The sequence below is a fragment of the Capra hircus genome, chromosome 4, assembly GCF_001704415.2.
Source record: "Capra hircus breed San Clemente chromosome 4, ASM170441v1, whole genome shotgun sequence".
Classification (NCBI taxonomy): Eukaryota; Metazoa; Chordata; class Mammalia; order Artiodactyla; family Bovidae; genus Capra; species Capra hircus.
In genome coordinates this window covers 5706376-5727935 of record NC_030811.1, presented here as the reverse complement: position 1 = coordinate 5727935, position 21560 = coordinate 5706376, and the positions used below count along the sequence as shown (strand labels likewise).

General features: G+C 48.5%; 1 protein-coding gene across 7 annotated transcripts in view; it reads right to left on the bottom strand.

Moving 5' to 3' along the window:
- PRKAG2 (protein kinase AMP-activated non-catalytic subunit gamma 2) overlaps nt 1-21560 on the bottom strand; it is a 310081-nt gene that overhangs the window by 46963 nt on the left and 241558 nt on the right. For 4 of the 7 annotated variants that reach the window (XM_018046688.1, XM_018046689.1, XM_018046690.1 and 1 more), the window contains one exon: nt 14250-14319. In XM_018046688.1, coding sequence (XP_017902177.1) covers nt 14250-14319 — 70 coding nt within the window. Of the gene's footprint in view, nt 1-14249; nt 14456-15912; nt 15931-21560 lie in introns of those variants that run through there. The other 3 variants (XM_018046694.1, XM_018046692.1, XM_018046693.1) reach the window with 3 other exon arrangements.

Here is a 21560-nt window from a genome sequence, read left to right as displayed (position 1 = left end):
TTAAAGGCAGTTTCTCAGCTCTGGGACCTGCCTTGTGCCTGCCTCAAGGCAATGCCCAGTGCACTGCCTCAGGTAGGGGCCACTGCAGTCCTACCTGCCTTTCTGAATGGTGTTCATCCGGAATGACAGAACAAGACCTTTCTGGAAACAAGGCTCTCTGCAGGTGTACTTAAGGTAAGCATCTTGAGATGAGGCCAAAGCTATGACAAATCTCGACAACGTATTCAAAAGCAGATTATCACTTTGCCGACAAAGGTCCGTCTAGTGAGAGCTATGGTTTTTCTAGCAATCATGTATGGATGTGAGAGGTGGACTACAAAGAAAGCTGAGCACCGAAGAATTGATGCTTTTACACTGTGGTGTTGGACAAGACTTTTGAGAGTCCCTTGGACTGCAAGAAGATCCAACCAGTCAATCCTAAAGGAAATCAGTCCTGAACGTTCATTGGAAGGACTGATGCTGAAGCTGAAGCTCCCTTTGGCCACCTGATGCAAAGAGCCGACTCGCTAGAAAAGATCCTGATGCTGGGAAAGATTGAGGGCAGGAGGAGAAGGGGACGACAGAGGATGAGATGGTTGGATGGCATCACTGACTCAATGGACATGAATTAGAGCAAACTCTGGGAGATGGCGCAAGACAGGGAAGCCTGGTGTACTGCAGTCCACAGGGTCGCAAAGAGTTGGACATGAGTGAGTGACTGAACAACGACGATACCACCACCACTGTGGATTACTAGGTTGTATCCTAAATCCAACCACCCATGTCCTCACAGGAGAGAGGACGCAGACACAGAGGAGGAGAGCATGCTGGGAGGAGGCGGAGGTCAGAGTGGCACTGCCAGGCGGCAAGGAGGGTGAGCAGAGACTAGAAGCAGGGAGGAGGGAGGCTTGCGGCGGAGCCTCCTGGAGCCTCCAGGAGGCGCTGGCCCTGCTGACTCCTGCTCTCAGGTATCTGGCCTCCTGACTGCGGGAGGTGAAAGGCCCCTGTTCTCAGCCACCGGGTGTGCAGCACTGTCATGGCGGCCTTGGGAGCCTCCTCCGCCTTCCTCGTTCAGTTCACAGGCCCAGTGCGCCTTCCTCAAAGGCCCTCAAGCCACAAGCACCCCCTCCACCGCCTACGCCCCCACTGGGGCTTTGCGAGTAATGCCCTTGTGCAGTCGTGATGCGTCTTGTACCAAAGTTAGACATCTGCAGCGGATGGCAGCTTCAGAGGCAGCTAGTTCTTCACGTGTGTCAGGACAAGCGCACAGCTGCTAACTGATATGGGACTGACAGACACATCAGGGAAAGGCAGGGGTCACAGTTAGGATCCAACCCCCATCTTCAAGAGCCGAGGCTGTAAGGATGCAAGTTCACTTCAGTCGTGTCTGACTCTTTGTGACCCCACGGACTGTAGCCCGCCAGGCTCCTCTGTCCATGGAATTCCCCAGGCAAGAATACTGGAGTGGGTTGCTGTTCCCTTCTTCAGGGGATCTTCCAACCCAGGGACTGAACCTGGGTCTCCTGAATTACAGATTCTTTACTGTCTGAGCCACCAGGGAAGCCCCAAGGGTGTAGGATTAGAAGCACATTAAAACAAAATTTACACATCGCCCAAATAGCACTAAAAAACCCCCCAAATTAAAAAAACTGACTGCTTATTTCCAATTCCTATTAATTTTAACTTAATGTAAGATCTTTCATTGTAATTTCACAAAGAAAAAAGACTATCAATAGGTCAGTCATTTTAACATCTGTCCTTTATGCTTTATTCTACACTTGGAAATATAAGTTTACCATATTCATACAGTATCTTTTCTTTTAGTGTGTGTTAGTTGCTCAGTTGTGTCCGACACTTTGCAACCTTACGGACTTCAGCCCACCAGGCTTCTCTGTCAATGGAATTCTCCAGACAAAAATACTGGAATGGATTGCCATTCTCTTCTCCAGAGGAACTTCCCAACCCAGGGATCAAACCCTGGTCTCCTACATCACAGGCAGATTCTTTACCATTTGAGCTACAGGGAAGTCCTATCTTTTCTTTTTAGAACATCATTTAAAATAGTTGAGCAAGAAATAAGCAAAAATCATTTAAAATAGCTGAGCGAGAAATAAAGCAAAAACAATTTAAAATAGTTCAGCAAGAATAAGCAGAAAGGGAAATATTAAAGTTAAAAGTATATGGAAAAGGGTAAACTCTTGTGGACATTTTCCTAAAGTGCTTAGATACATGCATATCAACAAAGTCAAAGTTTAAATGTAATTTTATAGGACTTATACAGGTAGCAGAATAAATGAAGTGCGTTAGTTTTTGTTTTTCCCTTTCCATGCTGTATACGCGTGGCTTCGTGTGTGCTGGGGGCAAAAGGGTGCACTGAAGACAGAGATACAGATGCTCTTCCAGACAAGGGGGCAAAGTGTTACTAAAAGTAGGAAAAGCGTATGTAAGTGAAGGCACAAAGTTTCCCGAATTAGTTAGTTGCAACAAATAAACAGTAATATAAACAGACATACAGTACATAATAAAAGAAAATAAAATTTAAAGGTTAGTTGCAATAAATGCCTAAAGAATGTCACAAACAGACAAGGCTATGACCTTGAAAGGACTGATTCCCATCCACTTGAAAATTCTCAGAACTACATGGCTCAAACATCTACCACAGCCAACGTTTCTTCTTTCTCAGGAAACAGAGCCCAACTTCTGAGCTGAAGCAACAGTGAGGACCGAGGTTGGCGCGCAAGGGTCCAGCCCCCAGCAGCAGCCGGCCAGGAGATTAAGGAACCCCTTGATCACAGCGGTGATGCCACAAACCACCTGGGGCTGCCCCAGCCAGCTCCTGCAACGCAAAGGAGTTTCCTGCTTTCTCTAGCTTATTTCTTTAGGATTTTGTTAATGCAACATAGGTTGAGTTTTATCAGCTGCCATTACAGTATCTACTGAGATGAGCAGAGGTTTCCCTCCTTTTATCTGCTGACATTAATTCCTTGGTGGACTTCCTAATAAACTGCAATCTTGCATTTGTAGGATAAGACCTTGTTTGGTCACCACAGACTGCATGGCTCACTCTGCCGATGTTTTTGTGGGAGCTCTGCCCATACTTTAAATACCAGGGGAATCGTTTGTTTTCTTCTTTGTGTGCTACCGACTGGTTCTGATGTTCAGATCAAGCGAGCTCCACAGAAGGAGCTCGGTCCCTGCTGTCCTTTCCTGAGCCCTAAAGTAATTAAAGTGACTGTGGCCTTAGTGGTTCTTTGAGGCTTTTACAGAATTCACCCATCAACAGGCTGAACCCCAGGCCTCTTCTGCAGGGGCAGAGGAAGGGTGCTGCTGCTAAGTCGCTTCAGTAGTGTCCGACTCTGTGCAACCCCATAGACGGCAGCCCATCAGGCTCCCCCGTCCCTGGGATTCTCCACGCAAGAACACTGGAGTGGGTTGCCATTTCCTTCTCCAATGCATGAAAGTGAAAAGTGAAAGTGAAGTCGCTCAGTTGTGTCCGACTCTTAGTGACCCCATGGACCCCATGGACTGCAGCCCACCAGGCTCCTCCGTCCATAGGACGGGTAAGGCCCTTTAATTACTGGAAACAAAAAATCTTTCACAACCATACAGTTCACCCATTTGAAGAGTATAACTCAACTGATTACCTTTTAACTTCTTTTATGGTGACTGATGAAAGGGATAATCGATCAGGAAACTACAAACTGGTGAAACGTACTCAAAAGTGACTGAAAAGATTCTTGAATGTATTGATATAATTTGATATATTCAGATTTCTTTCAATGTGATTTTCTAAATCTCTACATTTATTATTAGTCCTTATTTCTAACACAGGGTATTTTCATTTTCTTTTTTTTCTTGAACAGACTTGACACAGGTTTACCCATTTTATTGGTCTTTTCCCAAAAATTAAGCTTTAGCTTTTGTTGAGTAAGGCTATTTTTTTGTATTCGATTTCATGGATTGTTGACATTTCGCTAGCATTTCTGGGTCGGGGAGGAGAGAGACATGAACATATTCAACAAACCACCTTGAACCACAATGTGGGACCCAGCGCAGTGAACCGGTCAGGTACGGCTCAGACAGGCTTGTCACCCTGTCCCGATCAGCGTGCTTCTGTTTGACATCTGGATTAGAATGCGGTTCGGACGCGCCTTGACATATTCCAGTTATCAGCGCTTCAACACGCCTGTAAACGTGTGCGCGTCTCTGGGGTTTAGCGACACAATGGGTCCTCTGGCCGCCTCTAACACAGCGCAGCATCCTTCTACAGCACGCAGGAGTGCTGCCCAGAGTCATGATGTCACCCCAAAGCCGAGAAGTGATTTGCAGAGTCAGGCAGGGAGGACAAACGGTTCCCTGCTGAGCACACAGGCCTGGGTACGTCAGTACGACGTGTACGTCAGCACGTCAGATACATCAGTCCGTATGTTTGTACGCCAGGCACGTCAATACGTCCGGTATGTCAGTATGTCAGGTATTGACGTACCGATGGTACGTACGTCGGTATGTCAGGCACGTCAGTATGTCAGGTACGTTGGTACGTCAGAGAGCACGTGCCTCTCCAGCGGGGGCTACAGGAACTCCGGGTGGCGGCTGGAGTCTGTGTAGAAGAACGAACCGGGAACGCCTAGAGCAGATCTGTGCCAGAACTGCCATCACATTCTTCGGGACGCTCCGCAAGTTCCTTCATCCCCTCCGCCTGGATCTCTTCGTTTGTCAAATGGGGAGGACACCATCTTTCCTGCAGAGTGATTCTGAGGGATGGGATAGGTCACAGGTGCTGCTGACTGGACGGTACTCATATGATTGTCACACGCAGAGACGTCTGACCCCAAAGCCGTCGCTGGGCCAGCCGCAGTCACCGGATGAAGCACTGATGGTGGCCTGATTCTACCTTTTGGCTCGTTTGCCTTTCTGGTCCTTTCCAAGGGCATCACCATAGTATATTTGTGGAGACGATACAACAGGGCAGGTACCATTACATTCAGGTTATTTAATGCACGGATAATCCTATTTAGCTGGGTGCTATGACTACTTCCTGCTTCACAAAGAGAAACTGAAGATTGAAATAACTTGCCTAAGGTCTCACAGCTCTTAAGTTGAAGAAGTGGGACTCCAACCTGGGTCTGACTCATGCTCTTGATTACTTGGCACTAATTACACATGCAACTTAAAGGGGGAGGGGACAGGCCACATGCGTAAGCATCAAAGCTCAAGGAGTCATTGTGAAAGGAAGAGCCAAACGAAGTGACGTCTGTATTGCTGAGATCTTACTGAAACAAGTACACATTCCACAATACGTGGTCTATGAAAAACAATCTACTGGTAGCAACTTGATGCATTCGAACTGTGGTGTTGGAGAAGACTCTTGAGAGTCCCTTGGAAAGCAAGATCAAACCAATCAATCCGAAAGGAAATCAACCCTGACTATTCATTAGAAGGACTGATGCTGAAGCTCCAATGCTTTGTCCATCTGATGCAAAGAGCTGACTCATTAGAAAAGACCCTGAAGCTGGGAAAGATTGAGAGCAGGAGGAGAAGGGGATGACAGAGGATGAGTTGGTTGGATGGCATCACCAACTTGATGGACATGAGTTTGAACAAGCTCTGGGAGATAGTGAAGGACTGAGAAGCCTAGCGTGCTGCAGTCCATGAGGTTTCAAAGAGTCGGACACAACTGAGAAACTGAACAACAACAACTTACAAAAAAACAAATGACCAAAGTATAACCTAAAATAACATGAATGAGGTACTACAAAGTTCAGAACCTTAGTGATGTGACGTAAATTCAGATACACAGGAAACAGCTTTAACTGGGACAGAGGCAGCAAGTGAAAAGATTTAAGATGTGACTAAAATTTGACCAAAACTTTCCCAAATAGATGCTAAAGCTGAAACTCCAGTACTTTGGCCACCGCATTCGAAGAGTTGACTCACTGGAAAAGACTGATGCTGGGAGGGATTGGGGGCAGGAGGAGAAGGGGACAACAGAGGATGAGATGGTTGGATGGCATCACTGACTCGATGGACATGAGACTGAGTGAACTCCGGGAGTTGGTGATGGACAGGGAGGCCTGGCGTGCTGCAATTCATGGGGTTGCAAAGAGTCAGACACGACTGAGCGACTGAACTGAACTGAACCAAAGGACTTTCTCCTTTGAGCATCTGAGTGAAGCTGGACTTCTCCCCTAACATCAGCACAAGTGCAGTCACAGCCACAAAAGAAAGATCTAAGAGACTTTCTCCTGGGACACCAGCTTATGTGAGTAAGTCATCACGTTTCCATGACTACCTCTGAAGCTATTCCGGACAGAGTCCACCCTGATCTCATGTTCAGGAGCGGGAGTCTCGGCACACCTGGGAGGTACACCCAGGTCATCTCACCTCTGCCTTGTCACTGCTCTTAGATTAGCACACATCAACTTGGCAAGGGGGCTTCCTCACTGCCTTTAATAGAAATGCCTTTATATCCTCATAAGAAATAACATTAACCACTGAAGTACACTGAGCCCACATGCCAGAGTAAAAGTTAAAGCTCCCAAAACTATGAGTTCACGTATGTGACAACTATTTACTGAAACGAGGTCTTGTTTATCATGGTATCTCTGAGACCTGGCAAATAGCAAGTTTTCAGCCCTGTCCTCACAGGGCTTACACAACGGCAAGGAAACGTGAACACACACATTTCTCCTGAACAGCCCCGTCAACCAGGTGGGGTCATGACATAAGGTGTGAAGGCTGGTCTGGGGATTCTGGAAAGTTGCTCTTCCTGAGGGAGTGACATTTAGGCTGAGACCTGAAGAAAGCCAGCGGGTGGCTCAGAGGACAGGGAAGAACCATCCAGGGAGTGGGGACAGCCCACCTGAAGTCCAGAAGGCGCAGAGAACAAAGCTGAGGAACACGCAGGAGGCCTGGAGAAGGGTGGTGTGAGGTGAGGCAGGCAGAATGGAAGGGCAGAGAACACGGGGAGAAGACCGGAGTCCTGCCTAAAGGCAGAGGAAGCCAGAGAAGGCTTTTAAGCGTGGAAATGATGCCATTAGACACATGTTTTCAGAAAGTATCGCTAACTGCAGCATGTGGAGTTGACTGAAGGGGGCCAGAGTGCATGCTGGGTGATCAGGCTGTTTAACAGTCAGCAGAGAGGTGACGATGGCAGAGTGACATACGGGAGGGATTCAGGAGGTGATGGGGAGAGGACAGACCGCTTGGATGTGAGGGTGAAAGAGGCAGGGCTCAACATCATTCTTGTTAAAATACAAAGCAAAAAACCAGGGGGACACGGTGCCCATTTACTCAATCAGGCTGGAGGAGAAAACAGAAGAGGGGAGCGGGAGGCTGGGTGAGAGAGGTGGTGGTGCCTCAGGTGGAGACATCCAATAGGCAACCGGATACTCAGAAGAGATGTGGCTGGAGATAACTGCGGGAGCGTCATCGGTTATTAAAGCATCCTGTAATTAAATACACGGGATTAGAACACTGGGCAACAGGCAGGGGGTAATTACAGCCCTGGGAGTGAGTAGGACTGTCTAGGGGAGAGGACAGGAGGAGAAGACAAGGGGGGCTTTGGGCAGAGCTGGGTCCCGTATCTAATGTCTGCGTGAGTCAGACCTCACTCCACCTGCTACTACAAAACAGAACAGAACCAAAAAAGGGAAAATAGGAGAACCACTGAGGAGACAGGGACGAGGAGTGCACCCGGAGTGTTCCGTGGGAGAAGGGGGCGGAGGCTGTCTCTGGGGACGGCTACTAAGAGCTCAAAATGAGAAGAGGACTAAGTGTCCGGCGGAGTTTGCAGAACGGAGCCACAAAGGATCACCTTGGGGAGCTCGGGTGGAGAGGCGGAAAGGGGCTGAAGAAGGGATGGGAGGTGAGGGTGTGGAAAGTGGGTTTCTGGATAAGGGACTACTTCCTGTTGGGAATGCAGGCTGGCTCGGAGCCCGTGCAGTGAGCCTAACGACCATGTTTGAAACCTGGTGACCCCACCTTCTCAGATACATCCCCTGAGGTATCTTACTTAACCTCTCAACCCTCTTAATGTCCCCCTCTATAAAACAGGGATGATAAAAATATTTAACTCATAGAGTTGCTCTGAGGATTAGATGAGATCAACGTAAAAGATTTACAACAGTGTCTTAATATACTTAGTACACACCAGTTACTATAAACCAGAAAAAGGACACAAAGGTTCTTCCACTTTTCATTTCACAGGTAAGATGGAAAGTCCCCGGGGTCCTGGTACGACAACTTCACAAGGGTTCTTCCGCCCCCACTGCAGAGCTGTAGGATGGAGCCACCCGGCCAGCGAGCACACGGTCTGACTCACCGGCCTGGACTCCGGCCAGCTATTGGCTGGGGCTGCCAGGCGCCCACCACAGAGCAGACAGAGCCAGTCCTGAGAGGGAAGGTCATGGCGATCCTTTCATCCCGGAGATGACTCAGCCCCACCTCGGCTCCTGGTGATTCCTCGGTTACTTGTGAAGCCCAGTGGCTGGTCCTGCTTTCAGATCCCCAAACCCTGCTGTGAACTCCCCTCTTGTTTAAAGGATGGGGGGGGTGGGTCTTAACATTTCAGATAACAAAACCTCTGCTCTTCTACCTCATCAAATCTAAGATACCATCAAATGTGACGTTATAGCCTGACTTCAGAGACTTTAAAATGTACACCTAAAATCTATTAAATATGGCAAACTTTCAAATATGGGGCCAGCCAGGAAAGAAAATGTTTCACTGTGAATATTTCACTATTTTTATAATCAAGACACAGTCACTCTCCTGCGGAAGGTAAGTTGCAGTCTCAGTAGGGAAGGGCAGAGTCTGGATGGCAGGTCATCAGAGCCTTCCAATACTACGAGGCGATTGGCCAGTGACCGAGCTGTGATCATCGGCCTGTCACCACCAGAGGTCAGCACCCTTCACACCAGTCAGTGAACCAAGTGGACACAGCCGAGCCTCCTGGGTGATCTGCTATCAAGGCTAAGTGATGAAGGGATATAAATGCACAGGAGGATGTTCTTCCTAAGAAAGAGCAGTGTTTCTCGTTATCCACAGGTGCCCCTCCCCTTTACTGTCCTACCCCCATGAAACTTGAATACTGCAAACACACTGTCTATCCATTCAGGGGCCCTTTGGAGAGCCAGAAACCACTATGGTACCTAAAATTTTTTTGTCCCCCAACAAGAACCAATCTCTGCTCACATCACAGCAACATCCTCATCACAGCAACATCCTCCCGTTGAGAATGAGCGAGTTTGACTGAATGTACATTTCTGGTTTCTGTAGAGTAGCTGCTGGTCGTTCTGGGTCATATTTTCAGGCTAGAAGGAAAAGCACATGTTTGCCAAGTGCTGGGCTTCATTCTACAGAGAAAACCCACAGCAGCGACAATAACAACAAGACAAACAACACCTGGAGAGACTAGGATCATCCAAGACCACAGCTGCCTCATTACAGAATGGGGCCTCAGGTTACCAGACTCCTGACTGAAAAATAGTACTTTCCCTCTCGCTTTTACTTTCCCCATCCACTTCTTAACTAGTTTTCACCGTGCAGGCTATGTTGATCAATCTTGCTAGGAAAATGAGTTTGGAGGCAAGTCCTGAAAAGACTATCCTTTGAGGAATTCCTTGCAGGTGAAGAAGGAATAGCTCAGAGAGAGGACTGCGAAGGAAGCAGCAGACAGTAAGGGAACATGGGAGAGGTGAGTGGACAGAAGTGAGACGGTGGGATGAACCCACACGGTGAGCTACTCAAAGCCTGAAATAACTGGAGAGGCCGTGACAGCTGGAACGGTGAGAAGAGGGTGAGGAGATAACACAGATAGTTTCCAGGGGCTGTAACATTCTTGACATGGTGCCAGAATCATAGGTTTGTTAATCATGGATAATCTCAACCCTGAATATTCATTGGAAGGACTGCTGCTGAAGCTGAAGCTCCTATACTCTGGCCACCTGATTCAAAGAGCTGATTTATTGGAAAAGACCCCGAAGATGGGAAAGATTGAAGGCAGGAGGAGAAGGAGACGACAGAGGATGGGATGGTTGGATGGCATCACCGACTCAACGGACATGAGTTTGGGCAAGCTCTGGGAGATGGTGAAGGACAGGGAAGCCTGGTGTGCTGCAGTCCATGGGGTCGCAAAGAGTTGGACATGACTGAGCCACTGAACAATGACATCATTTACTGGAGAAAGCATTCGAGGGCTGTGTTCAGGTGCTTATGGCGGTGCTTGGTCTTGTTAAATAAGTTCTAGACAGTTAACCTTGATAAAAACAAACAGGTATGACTGATGCAATAAAACATTTGAAAAGCGAACACATAATGTAACTGCTGAGCGCTAAGCGCCGCTCTCAGCACTTTGCAGATCCTGAATCATCCCATCCTCCCATTGCTCCCATAAAGGAACCATAAACCCTGGGTGTAGTCACCAGAATACTGCTGAGCACCCACGGTGCACCACTGTGTCATGAGCTGGGAAGGGGAGGCGGGATTGTGAAGTACAGAAGGGCTCTGGTTTTCCCTGGTGGCTCAGACAGCAAAGAATCCGCCTGCAATGCAGGAGACCTGGGTTCGATTTCCCTGGGCTGGGAATATCCCCTGGAGAAGGGAATGGCTACCCTCTCCAATACTCCTGCCTGGAGAATCCCATGGACAGGAGAGCCTGGTGGGTTATAGTCCATGGGGTTGCAAAGAGTTGGGACACAACTGAGTGACTAAGCACGCACGCACAGGGCTTTGGGAGGGACTCAGAGGGTGAGACCTTGGCTGAGCTGTGATGGTGGCGGCATGAGACAGGATGTACACAGTGGTAACGCTGGCAGCTGGAGGACATAGCGAGAGAAGGCCTCACCCTCCAAAGGATGTAAACCCTGAGTCACTGGGACCGCGAGGAGTCACAGAACAGGGGGCTGGTCAACTCTGCTTGTGGGCCCAACCTGGCCTCTTTCTGTAAACAAAGTTTGGCTGGAATGCCAGCCCTGCCAGTGGGACTGCATTGCTGCTCTGCGGCGGTCCGGGCGGGCTGAGTTGTTGTGACCGAGACGGAGACCATCTAGTTTTTGACAGAACAAGATTGCTGAGGCTGGTTCTACAGCCTGATGACTCCATGTGTGAGGCAGCAACAGCCGCACTTGGGAGCTTGGCAGAAATGCAGACTCCCAGGCCCACCCCCTACTCCCTGAATCAGAGAACTCAAATCTGCCTTCTGATAAGCTCTCTCATGCACAGAAAGCAAGCTCTCTAGTCTCTCGTGTGCATGGCTGGGAAGAGGCGGGGAGGCTGCAGATGAAAAGTCTGCGTGTATTCTATATATAGACACAGAAAAGTGGTAAAGATTTTTCCTGTAAAGGAATGGCGCTGTCAATTCATGCTCTGGAAAGGTCTCTCTGTCAGGGCATGAGAGTAAGAAATGGGTGGGCAGCTGGGGTCAGAACCCAGGCAAAGGAGGACCTGAACAACAACACAGGGGAGACTGAGATCCAATTTATTCTTTTTTCCCAGAGGCAAAGAATATTTTAAGAGATGACTCCAGCTTCACTAATGCTGCCAATTTTGTTTCTAACAGAGTATCTGTTATAATCTATTAGGAAAGAGAAAAACACCTGGTAACAAAAACACTAGTAATCAAGTGTCTCCGTGTATCCCAAATGTATCTCCATCTAAGGAAAGCCTCCAGATCACAATGCACGAAGGAGGACATTAGGTGAATAAGAAGGGAGCTGGAAGATGAAATGAGGATCTACTCAATAGCCATGTATTATGTAGGCTGCTAACAAGTCAGCTCACAGGATACTTAAAAGGTGTAATGTCTGTTAGGACTCACTGTTCCCCCATATAAACGTAAGATTCTGCTTGATATTCAATTTTTCTGTATTTTGGATGAATAAGCAATCTGAAGTTCAAAAGAAACAAAGCAGCATTTGAGACTAGCACGCCAACACTTTCCCTTCCAGCTTGGCTGACAGCTTCCAAGAAACTGCTATTTAACATTTTGCCTCCTTAAGAATCCAGAAAAGTTTGACAGGGTTATTTGTGGGATTCAGCATGCTTTAAAGTAATGACAGCAATATAGATAAAAGCAGATGGGTGAAAATGGGAAATTCCTTTCCTTAGATGCTTAGGTTTAACATTTTACATTCACTCCATTGGCAGAAACAATGCTAAAGAGAAAAGGCTTATATATCTGCTTTGAAAAATGTAACATAATTAATAAATCTCAAGTAAAGGAAAAAAACCTAACCTGTGTTGAGAAGAATCTCTAAGAAAGATTCATTGATAAAAACTTACAAAGTCCACGAGTTCAGTACAATAGTAAATGGTGCTGAAAATTAACAGCTACATTTACACAGTGCTTACTGTGGATTTACAGTGTACTAAATAGCATTATATGGACTATCTCATTTAATCATCAAAACACTCTGATATTAGCTCCTTATGAATGGGAAAACTAAGGTACAGGGAAGTTAAGTAACTTGCCCCAAGGTCACACAGCTTAGTAAGTTAAGATATGGATCTGAAGCTGGGCTTGTGCTCTTAACAATAACTATGTGGGGGTGTGTGTGTGCTCAGGTGATCAGTCTCTTTGAGAACCCTATGGACTACAGCACACCAGGCTCCTCTGTCTGTGGGATTATCTCAGCAAGAATACTGGAGTGGGTTGCCATTTCCTCCTCCAGAGGATCATCCCAACTCAGAGATTGAACCCAGATATCCTGTATTGGCAGGCAGGTTCTTTACCAGTGAACCACCTGGGAAGCCCCTAACTATAAGCACCTCTCTAATAGCATCTACTCTCCTTTCCTTTTGCCCCCATGTAAATTACAAAACGATGAAAACGTAATGGATTCCCAGTTACTAAAGTCAGGGACAAAGAAAACTCTTATGATTTCGACATTCAAAATCTTAATGGAAGCGGGGGGTGGGGGTGGGGGGGGCCTTTGGACAATGCCCAAAATTTGACCTGCAGTGCAATAAAACTGAGGAATACTGAGGTGGATTTGACTTAAGACACTGGACTATTTTTCAGTAAGACAGAATGAAAATTAAGTCCCAGTAAAATTCTGAAATGTATCATGTAACTGCTTGTTAATAGTAAATATGGCTGCAGACTTTTGATGATAATTACTATGAATACATTACCTTCCGGCTAACAAGGCTGTGAAATGCCGGAACTCTAAAAGGTAAAAAAAAAGGAAGGCCTAAAAAATTAGGCCCTGGCCTAATACTGTCGACTGAACGTTCTCATATTGGCTGAGCATGCTTATTTAAGTAATTGCCTGACTGTAAATGAACGGAAGTGTTAAAGTTGGCACAAGGCACAGCATCCACATGGCACATGCTTTGTTCCCAGAGCTTTATTCCATCAATACTCTTGGAAAAAAAGAGAAGTCACTAAATGAATAATGTAAGAACATAAGGCAGGGTGGAGGTCTTTTACATTCCTCAAATTGTCCAACATCCTATACAAAGTTCTTTTTCAACTCTGAGCTCATCATATTCCATTTTAAAAACTAATTTTACCAAAGAACAAGAGCATCCCCTTCAAATTTTCAGTTTCAAAATAAGATTCAGGTAAGAACTAACCATATTCCATGTTAAATATTCATTATTGCCAAAGGAAAAAAAAAAACCCATCCCCTCACATTTTCACAGCTTCGAAATAACATCCAAGTAAGAAGAAGAAAGGGGAAAAGGGGCCAGGAAGATGAAAAAGTGAGAGAAGAGGCGACAGAAACGATGGAATGACAGGGTCACCTGAACTCAGACCCCATTCGCTGAGCCGCCTCCGGTTTTCCTATTGAACTTTCCCTATTAAGACAAGAAGACACACCCTGCTGGTGGTATTTTCACAAGTACAGATAGGGAAGCCGTGTGTGTTATTTAAAGGTACGGACCATACACATAATTTGGGGGCGACTTCCTCACGTACCGTGGCATTACAAACAATCATGACTGCATGTCACCTTGCTCTCAGCCGAGTCCAGCTCGTAAGGACAAAAGGACCGACCATCCGTGCCGAGGGCCGGGCTGCGGGCTCCCCTTGGAGCCAGCTCGATTACGCCGCCGAGAGGCACCGCGGCCGCCGCAGACGTGCTCCGTCGGCCCCGCGTCTCCCTCACTGGCCCCCGCCGCGGCTGGACGGGCGGTGGGCGGCGGGGACCCGCGGCCTCCGGGGCGGAGACCCGGCTGTCCTCGCGACCCGGCCTCTCTCGGCCCCCGGAGGAGGCGCGATCCAGCGGCGGGAGGTGGTCGGCGGGGGGGTTGGGGGCACTCACCTTCTTCTTCCAACTCGAATTTCTCCAGCATGCCGGCTTCCGCGGGTCCCGGGGCCGCCGCCAGCGCCGCCTGAGGAGGAGGAGGACGACACGGATCAGCATGCGCTCGGCGGCGCTCGTCCCCGGCCGCGCGGGCGGGGGCGCGCGGGGGCGGAGGGCGGGGGTGCGGGGAGACTGGGGCGCGGCGGGGCCGCGGGGGGCCGCAGGGCCGCGGTACGGCGGCGGGGCCGCGGGGGGCGGGGCCTGAGCCGCAGAGGCGGGGCCCGGGGCTGGGCCCGGCCGCAGGGCCGCGGTACCACGGAGGCGGGGCCGCAGGGGCGGGGCCGGGCCGCGAGGCCCGGACGCGGGGGCCGCAGGGCCGCCGTACAGCAGCGGGGGCGGGCCGCACGGGGCGGGGTTAAGGGGGAGGCGCGGGGGCGGGGGTGGAGGGCGGGGCGCGGGGTGGAGGGCGGGGCGCGGGGGTGGAGGGCGGGGCGCGGGGGTGGAGGGCGGGGCGCGGGGGTGGAGGGCGGGGCCCGGAGCCGCGGGGGTCGGAGCCGCGGGGGTCGGAGCCGCGGTGTCCGCAGCACAACGGCAGGGCGCGGAGGCTGGGCCTAGACCGCATGGGCAGGGGCGGGGGCATGGCAGGGGGCGGGGGTGGGTCGCGGGGGGCCGCAGGACGGTGGTACTGCTGCGGGGGCGCGGGGGCGGGGCCTGGGTTGGCGGGAGTGGGTGGGTGGGGGCGGGGCCGCGGGGCTGGGGGTGGGCTCTGCTGCCCCGCCTGGCGCTCCGGCCTCTCTCGGCGCCGGATCGCCGCGAGGAGGCGGCCTCCCACGCGCCTGGCAGGACCGTGGTGGGTCGGTGGTGGCACGGCGCTGCCCAGCTCGCGCGGCCCGGCCGGGAACCGGCTGCGCGGCCCATTCCCCCCTCTCCGTTCCAGGGCGGCCGCGGCCTGACCTGCCGCCCCCGCATCCCGAGTAGAACTGCCCGCTTCGGCTCCCCGCCCCCTCCGGGCCCCGCGCTTTGGTACCGACCGGCGAGAGGGAACCGTGGGAAGAGGACCCCGGGGAGCCGGGGCTGGTCCGCGCCAGGGCGGCGGGGGCGTCCCCCTCCGGCCGCCGGGGCCGCCGACCCGCCTTTCGCGGAGGCCGGTCTTCTCATCCTCTGCCCGTCCTCTCCCTGCCTCGCTCACACCCGCTCATCTTCCCCCCGCCACCCACGGAAGCGCATCCCCGCAGGTTTAACCTGTGCAGGTGTCTTGGCCGGCCGGGGGTGGGGCCCGAGGGGTGCGGGGCCAGGTAGAGGTGCGGCGGGCTGGGCGACGTGCCCGGGAGAGGGGGATGGAGGCTGCAAGACCCCAGGGGAGATGGCATCGCAGACGGGGGCGGAGGGCGGTGTGAATGAGGGCGTGCTTGCTTGGTTTTCTTTTAAATTTTAGCCCGGCGTCCTGCATGCAGTCCGTGAGGTCGCGAGGAGTCGGAGACAACAAAAAAGCCCATCCCTTTTTCCCCTATTAAAATTTTTGTTCCCTGAAATACACGTACTGTAGATGCACTGTGTTGCTGACAGTTTTACCCGGCCATGAAACTCTTGCTTCCTCTCTTCATAGCTCGGTCTCTTCTTTGGGGAGCCAGTGCCAAAAAGTACATACAATTCTAAATCTGGCTCTGGCCACTTCTCTTACCTGGATCTGGGTATCTGAGACTCTCCGATCGCCAGCTCAGGTTGGCAGTCGGCAAGGCTTGGCAGCCGAGAGCTTCCTGGAAGAGCAGGGTAGCCAGATAGGCGACAGGCACCCCTCTCCTGTGTTATAGGCAATGACTACCCCAGGTGCAGGGCCCTTAGCTCACTGCAGAGTGCAAGCACCGTGATAAAGAGATTAGCTCGCCCATGCTGATTAAGGCTCCACCCCCAGACCCCCCAAGGAACTTGGTTCTGTCATTATTGCAAGCCTAGCCTGGAGGAGGAAGTACTCACATCTTTATGCCTTCTTTTTGCTCTGTCATCTCAAGTTGGGCCAATTTAAGTCTTTATTTTATTTTTTTATTTTTTTTTTTTTTGCCACACCCTGTAGCATGTGGGATCTTAGTTCCCTGACCAGGAATTGAACCTATACCCCCTGCATTGGAAGCATGATGTCTTAACCACTGGATCCCCCTATGTCCTACCAATCTCTTATTAGTCTTAATCTTTGCCTTAAAAAATGGCGGGGGGGGGCAGAAAATAAAAATAATTTTGTATGAGGTGGTAAAAACCCTTCGCTGTGTCATGCGTAACAGCAAAAGACTGAATGCTTCCTCTCTAAGTTCAGAACAAGACAAGGATGTCTGCTTTCCCACTGCTCTTATTCAACACAGAACCGGAAGTTCCAGCCACTACAATAAGGCAAGAAAAAATAAAATACATACAAGTTGGAAAGGAAGAAATAAAACCATCCCTACTTGCAGATGATATCATTGTTTGCATAGAAAGTCCCAAGGAATCTACTAATTTAAAAACCTCCCACAAAACCGCCAAAACACCAAAACTGGAACTAATAAGTTCAGCAAGGTTACAGGATACAAGATCAATACATAAAAGTCAGTCATATTTGTGTATGCTGACAATGAACATGGGGAAACTGGTATTAAAAATAATATTATTGGGACTTCCCTGGCGGCCCTGTAGCTAAGACTCTGCACTCCCAATGCAGGCAGAACTAGATCCCAGGTCAGGGAACTAGATTCCACATGCCACAACTCAGAGTTCACATGTCACAACTAAACACTCCCCATGTTGCCACATTGGAGACTGAAGATCCCTTGTGCCACAGCTAGGACCCAGCACAGCCAAAAAAAAAATATTAAAAGAAAAACCAACATTATTTACGATCACCACAAAGAAAATTAAATACTTAGGTATTCACTTGAGAGAACATGTCACAAGATCTGTATGCTGAAAATTACAATGTGTGGATGAAAGAATACTAAAATAAGTGGAGAGGTATTTTGTGTTCATGGATTGGAAAACTCAGCAGAGTAAAGACATCATTTCTCCCTCCAGACCGATCTCTAGGTTGAATGCAATGCCCATCAAAATCCCAACCAGGTTTTTCATAGACAAGACAGGCTTCTAAAATTTACACGGAAAGGGAAAGCTAAAACAGGCCTGAAAAAGAAGAATGAAGTGGGAAGAGTCACTCTATGGATATTAAAGATTCTTACAGGGTCTTCCCTAGTGGTCCAGTGGCTAAGACTCTTAGCTTCCAGTCCAGGGGGTTCCAGGTTCAATCCCTGGTCAGGGAGCTAGGCCCTACATGCTGCAACTGAGTTTGCATGCCACAACTGAAGATCTCACATGCCACAGCAAAGATCAGAGAGCCCACGTGTGCAGCAAAGACCCGGTGCAGCCAAACAGATAAAGATAATTATTGGTACAAAAAATAAAGCTTATTACAGTGCTACAGTAATCAAGACTGTGTGGTTTTGGCAGGGAGATAGACACAATGATCAATAGAAACAAGTAGAGAATCCAGAAATAGATCCGCATAAATACTACAAATCGATGTATGATAAAGGTGCAAAGACAATGATGCTGGACATCAACAGGCAAAAACCCCTAATGTAAGCCTCACACCTTATACAAAAATTAGCTAAAATTGGATCAAGGACTTATAAATATGTAATACTATGAAACTTTTAGAAGAAAAATAGGAGAAAGCCTTCGGGACCTATTGATAAAGAGTAAGATCCGACATCAAAAGCATGAGCCATAAAATAAAAAATTAATGAATTGGACCTCATTAAAGTTTAAAATGTTTGCCCTGTGACAGAGCCTGTTGAGAGAATAAAAAGACAAGCTACAGAGTGGGAGAAAAAGATTTGCAGACCACAAAGCCAACAAATGACCAGTATTTGGATTATGTAGAGAACTCTCAAAATTCAATAGCAGAAAAAGAAAACAGTCAGAACATGGGCAAAAGATACAAAGAGACATTTCACTGAAAAAGATGTATAGATGGCAAATAAGCACATGAAAGTAAGGCCAGCACATTAAACATTAGTTCAGTTCAGTTCAGTTCAGTCGCTCAGTCGTGTCCGACTCTTTGCGACCCCATGAATCGCTGCACGCCAGGCCTCCCTGTTCATCACCATCTCCCGTAGTTCACTCAGACTCACGTCCATTGAGTCCATGATGCCATCCAGCCATCTCATCCTTGGTCGTCCCCTTCTCCTCCTGCCCCCAATCCCTCCCAACATTAGGGAAATGCTAATCAAAACCACAATAAGCTATCACCTCACACCTGTTCAGTTCAGTTCAGTCGCTCAGTCGTGTCCGACTCTTTGCGACCCCATGAATCGCAGCACGCCAGGCCTCCCTGTCCATCACCAACTCGCGGAGTTCACTCAAACTCACGTCCATCGAGTTGGTGATGCCATCCAGCCATCTCATCCTCAGTCGTCCCCTTCTCCTCCTGCCCCCAATCCCTCCCAGCATCAGGGTCTTTTCCAATGAGTCAACTCTTCGCATGAGGTGGCCAAAGTACTGGAGTTTCAGCTTTAGCATCAGCCCTTCCAAAGAACACCCAGGACTGATCTCCTTTAGAATGGACTGGTTGGAGTACTACTTAGCAATAAAAAGCAATCAACTACTGATACATAAAACCACTTGCATGAATGTCCAGGCAAGTATCTCAGTGAAAAAAAGCCAGTCCTTAAAGGCTTCCCTGGTGGCTCAGGTGGTAAAAGCATCTGCCTAAAACGCAGGAGACCCAGGTTTGATCCCTGGGTCAGGAAGATCCTCTGGAGAAGGAAATGGCAACCCACTCCAGTACTCTTGCCTGGAAAATCACACGGACGGAGGAGCGTGGTAGGCTATAGTACATGGGGTCGCAAAGAGTCGGACACGACTGAGCGACTTCACTTTCACTTTCAAAGGTTATATACTGTATGATTCCATTTGTAAAATGTTCTTGAAATGAAAAAATGACAGAAATGGAGAACAGATTAGTAAATGCTAGGGGTCAGGGGTCAGGGATAGGGGTGGGGGAACAGAGGTACCTGTGGCCATAAAAGTGATGATAGAACTGTTTTGATTCTTAACTGTATCAAAGTCAATATCCTGCTTGTGATCAGTCAGTCAGTTCAGTTGCTCAGTCATGTCCGACTCTTTGCAACCCCATCAACTGCAGCATGCCAACTCCCATTATCAACTGCCCATTACCAACTCCCGGAGTTTACTCAAACTCCTGTCCATTGAGTTAGTGATGCCATCCAGGCATCTCATCCTCTGTCATCCCCTTCTCCTCCTGCCTCCAATATTTCCTAGCATCGGGTTCTTTTCAAATGAGTTAGCTCTTTGCATCAGGTGGCCAAAGTATTAGAGTTTCAGCTTCAACATCAGTCCTTCCAATGAACATTCAGGACTGATTTTCTTAGGATGGACTGGTTGGATCTCCTTGCAGTCCAAGGGACTCTCAAGAGTTTTCTCCAACACCACAGTTCAAAAGCATCAATTCTTCGACGCTCAGCTTTCTAAAGAAAGTCCAACTCTCACATCCATACATAACTACTGGAAAAACCATAGCTTTGACTAGACGGACCTTTGTTGCCAAGGTAATGTCTCTGCTTTTTAATATGCTGTCTAGGTTGGTCATAACTTTTCTTCCAAGTAGTGTCTTGTTATCTCATGGCTGCAGTCTTGTTATTTCATCTGCAGTGATTTTGGGGCCCCCAAAAAATAAAGTCTGCCACTGTTTCCACTGTTTCTCCATCTATTTGCCATGAAGTGATGGGACTGGATGCCATGATCTTTGTTTTTTGAATGTTGAGCTTTAAGCCAGCTTTTTCACTCTCCTCTTTCACTTTCAAGAGGCTCTTTAGTTCTTCACTTCCTGCCATAAGTGTGGTGTTATCTGCATATCTGAGGTCTGCTTGTGATATCATACTGTATTTTTCCCCACAAGTCAAGCCAAGCTGATTTAATTGTGTGGAGGAAATGATAATTGGGGTTCATTTAGAAAAAAATCTTTACTGAGGACTTCCCTGGTGGTACGGTGGATAAGAATCTGCCTGCCAATACAGGGCACATGGGTTTGATCCCTGGTCCAGGAAGATTCCACATGGCGGGGAGCAGCAACTAAGTTCTCAAGCTCAAATTACTGAGCCCACGTGCTGCGTGAAACTACGGAAGCCCGAGCACCCTAGAGCCAGCAAGTCGCAACTACTGAGCCCACGTGCTTACAGCCTGTGCTTCACAACAAGAGACGCCACTGCCATGAGAAGCCCGAGCAGCACAGTGGAGGGTAGCCCCTGCTTGCCACAACTAGAGAAAGCGCCCGCGCGGCAACAAAAACCCAGCAACCAAAACTGAAATGAATAAATAAGTGTAAAAGGAAGAAAATGTTATAAAAATCTTATTGAGCTATGATTCACGTACCATAAAATATGATTCAGTACACGCACAGGGTTGTGCAACCATCTCTGTTTACAACACATTCATTATCCCAAAGGCAAACTCTGTACCCATCACTGTGTGTAACCTCATTAACCTCCACGCCCAGTCCTAGGCAATCACTAATCTCTTTTCTGACTCTATAGATTAGCCTATTCCATTTCCCATAAAGGGAATCATATAATACGTAGTCTTTTGTCTCTGACTTCTTCCACTCAGCATAATGCAGTCAAGGTTCATCCATGTTGTAAAATTTATCACCACTTAATCTCTTTATATTGCTGAATCGTATTCCATCGAACGGATAGACTACATTTTATTTATCCATTCATCAGTTGTTGGATATTTGGGTGATAATATGAATGTTGCTTCTATAGACACTCATGTACCATGGTTTGTGTGGACATATGTGTTCATTTCTGTTAGGTGTAGATCCAGGAATGGACTTTCTGGGTCACGTGGCAACTCTATATTTAACATTTTGAGAAACCACCAAACCGTTTTCCACAGTGACTGCACCTTTTCACGTTTTCATCAGGAATGTACGAAGGTCCGATTTCTCCTGTCCTGTAGTTTTTTCAAGAAGTTACACTGGGGGACACTAGGTGAAGGGCACGCAGGATCTCTGTATTATCTGTTACAACTGCACGTGAATCCACAATGATCTCAAAATAAGTTTAATTTTAAAAAGTTTGGTGGTACCTACTGGAGATGTCAATCATCCTGATTTTGGAAAAGTTTACATTTCAATTTCCTGCAGTCAGTTTGGCATACTTCACACACACACACACAAAAAAGCCCTCATTGATATTCAGTAGGAGCGTCAGCAATTTCCCTGTAATCCTGACGAATTCTTTACTGGGAGGCAGAACTGTGTAGCCAGAGGGAGTATGCATTTCT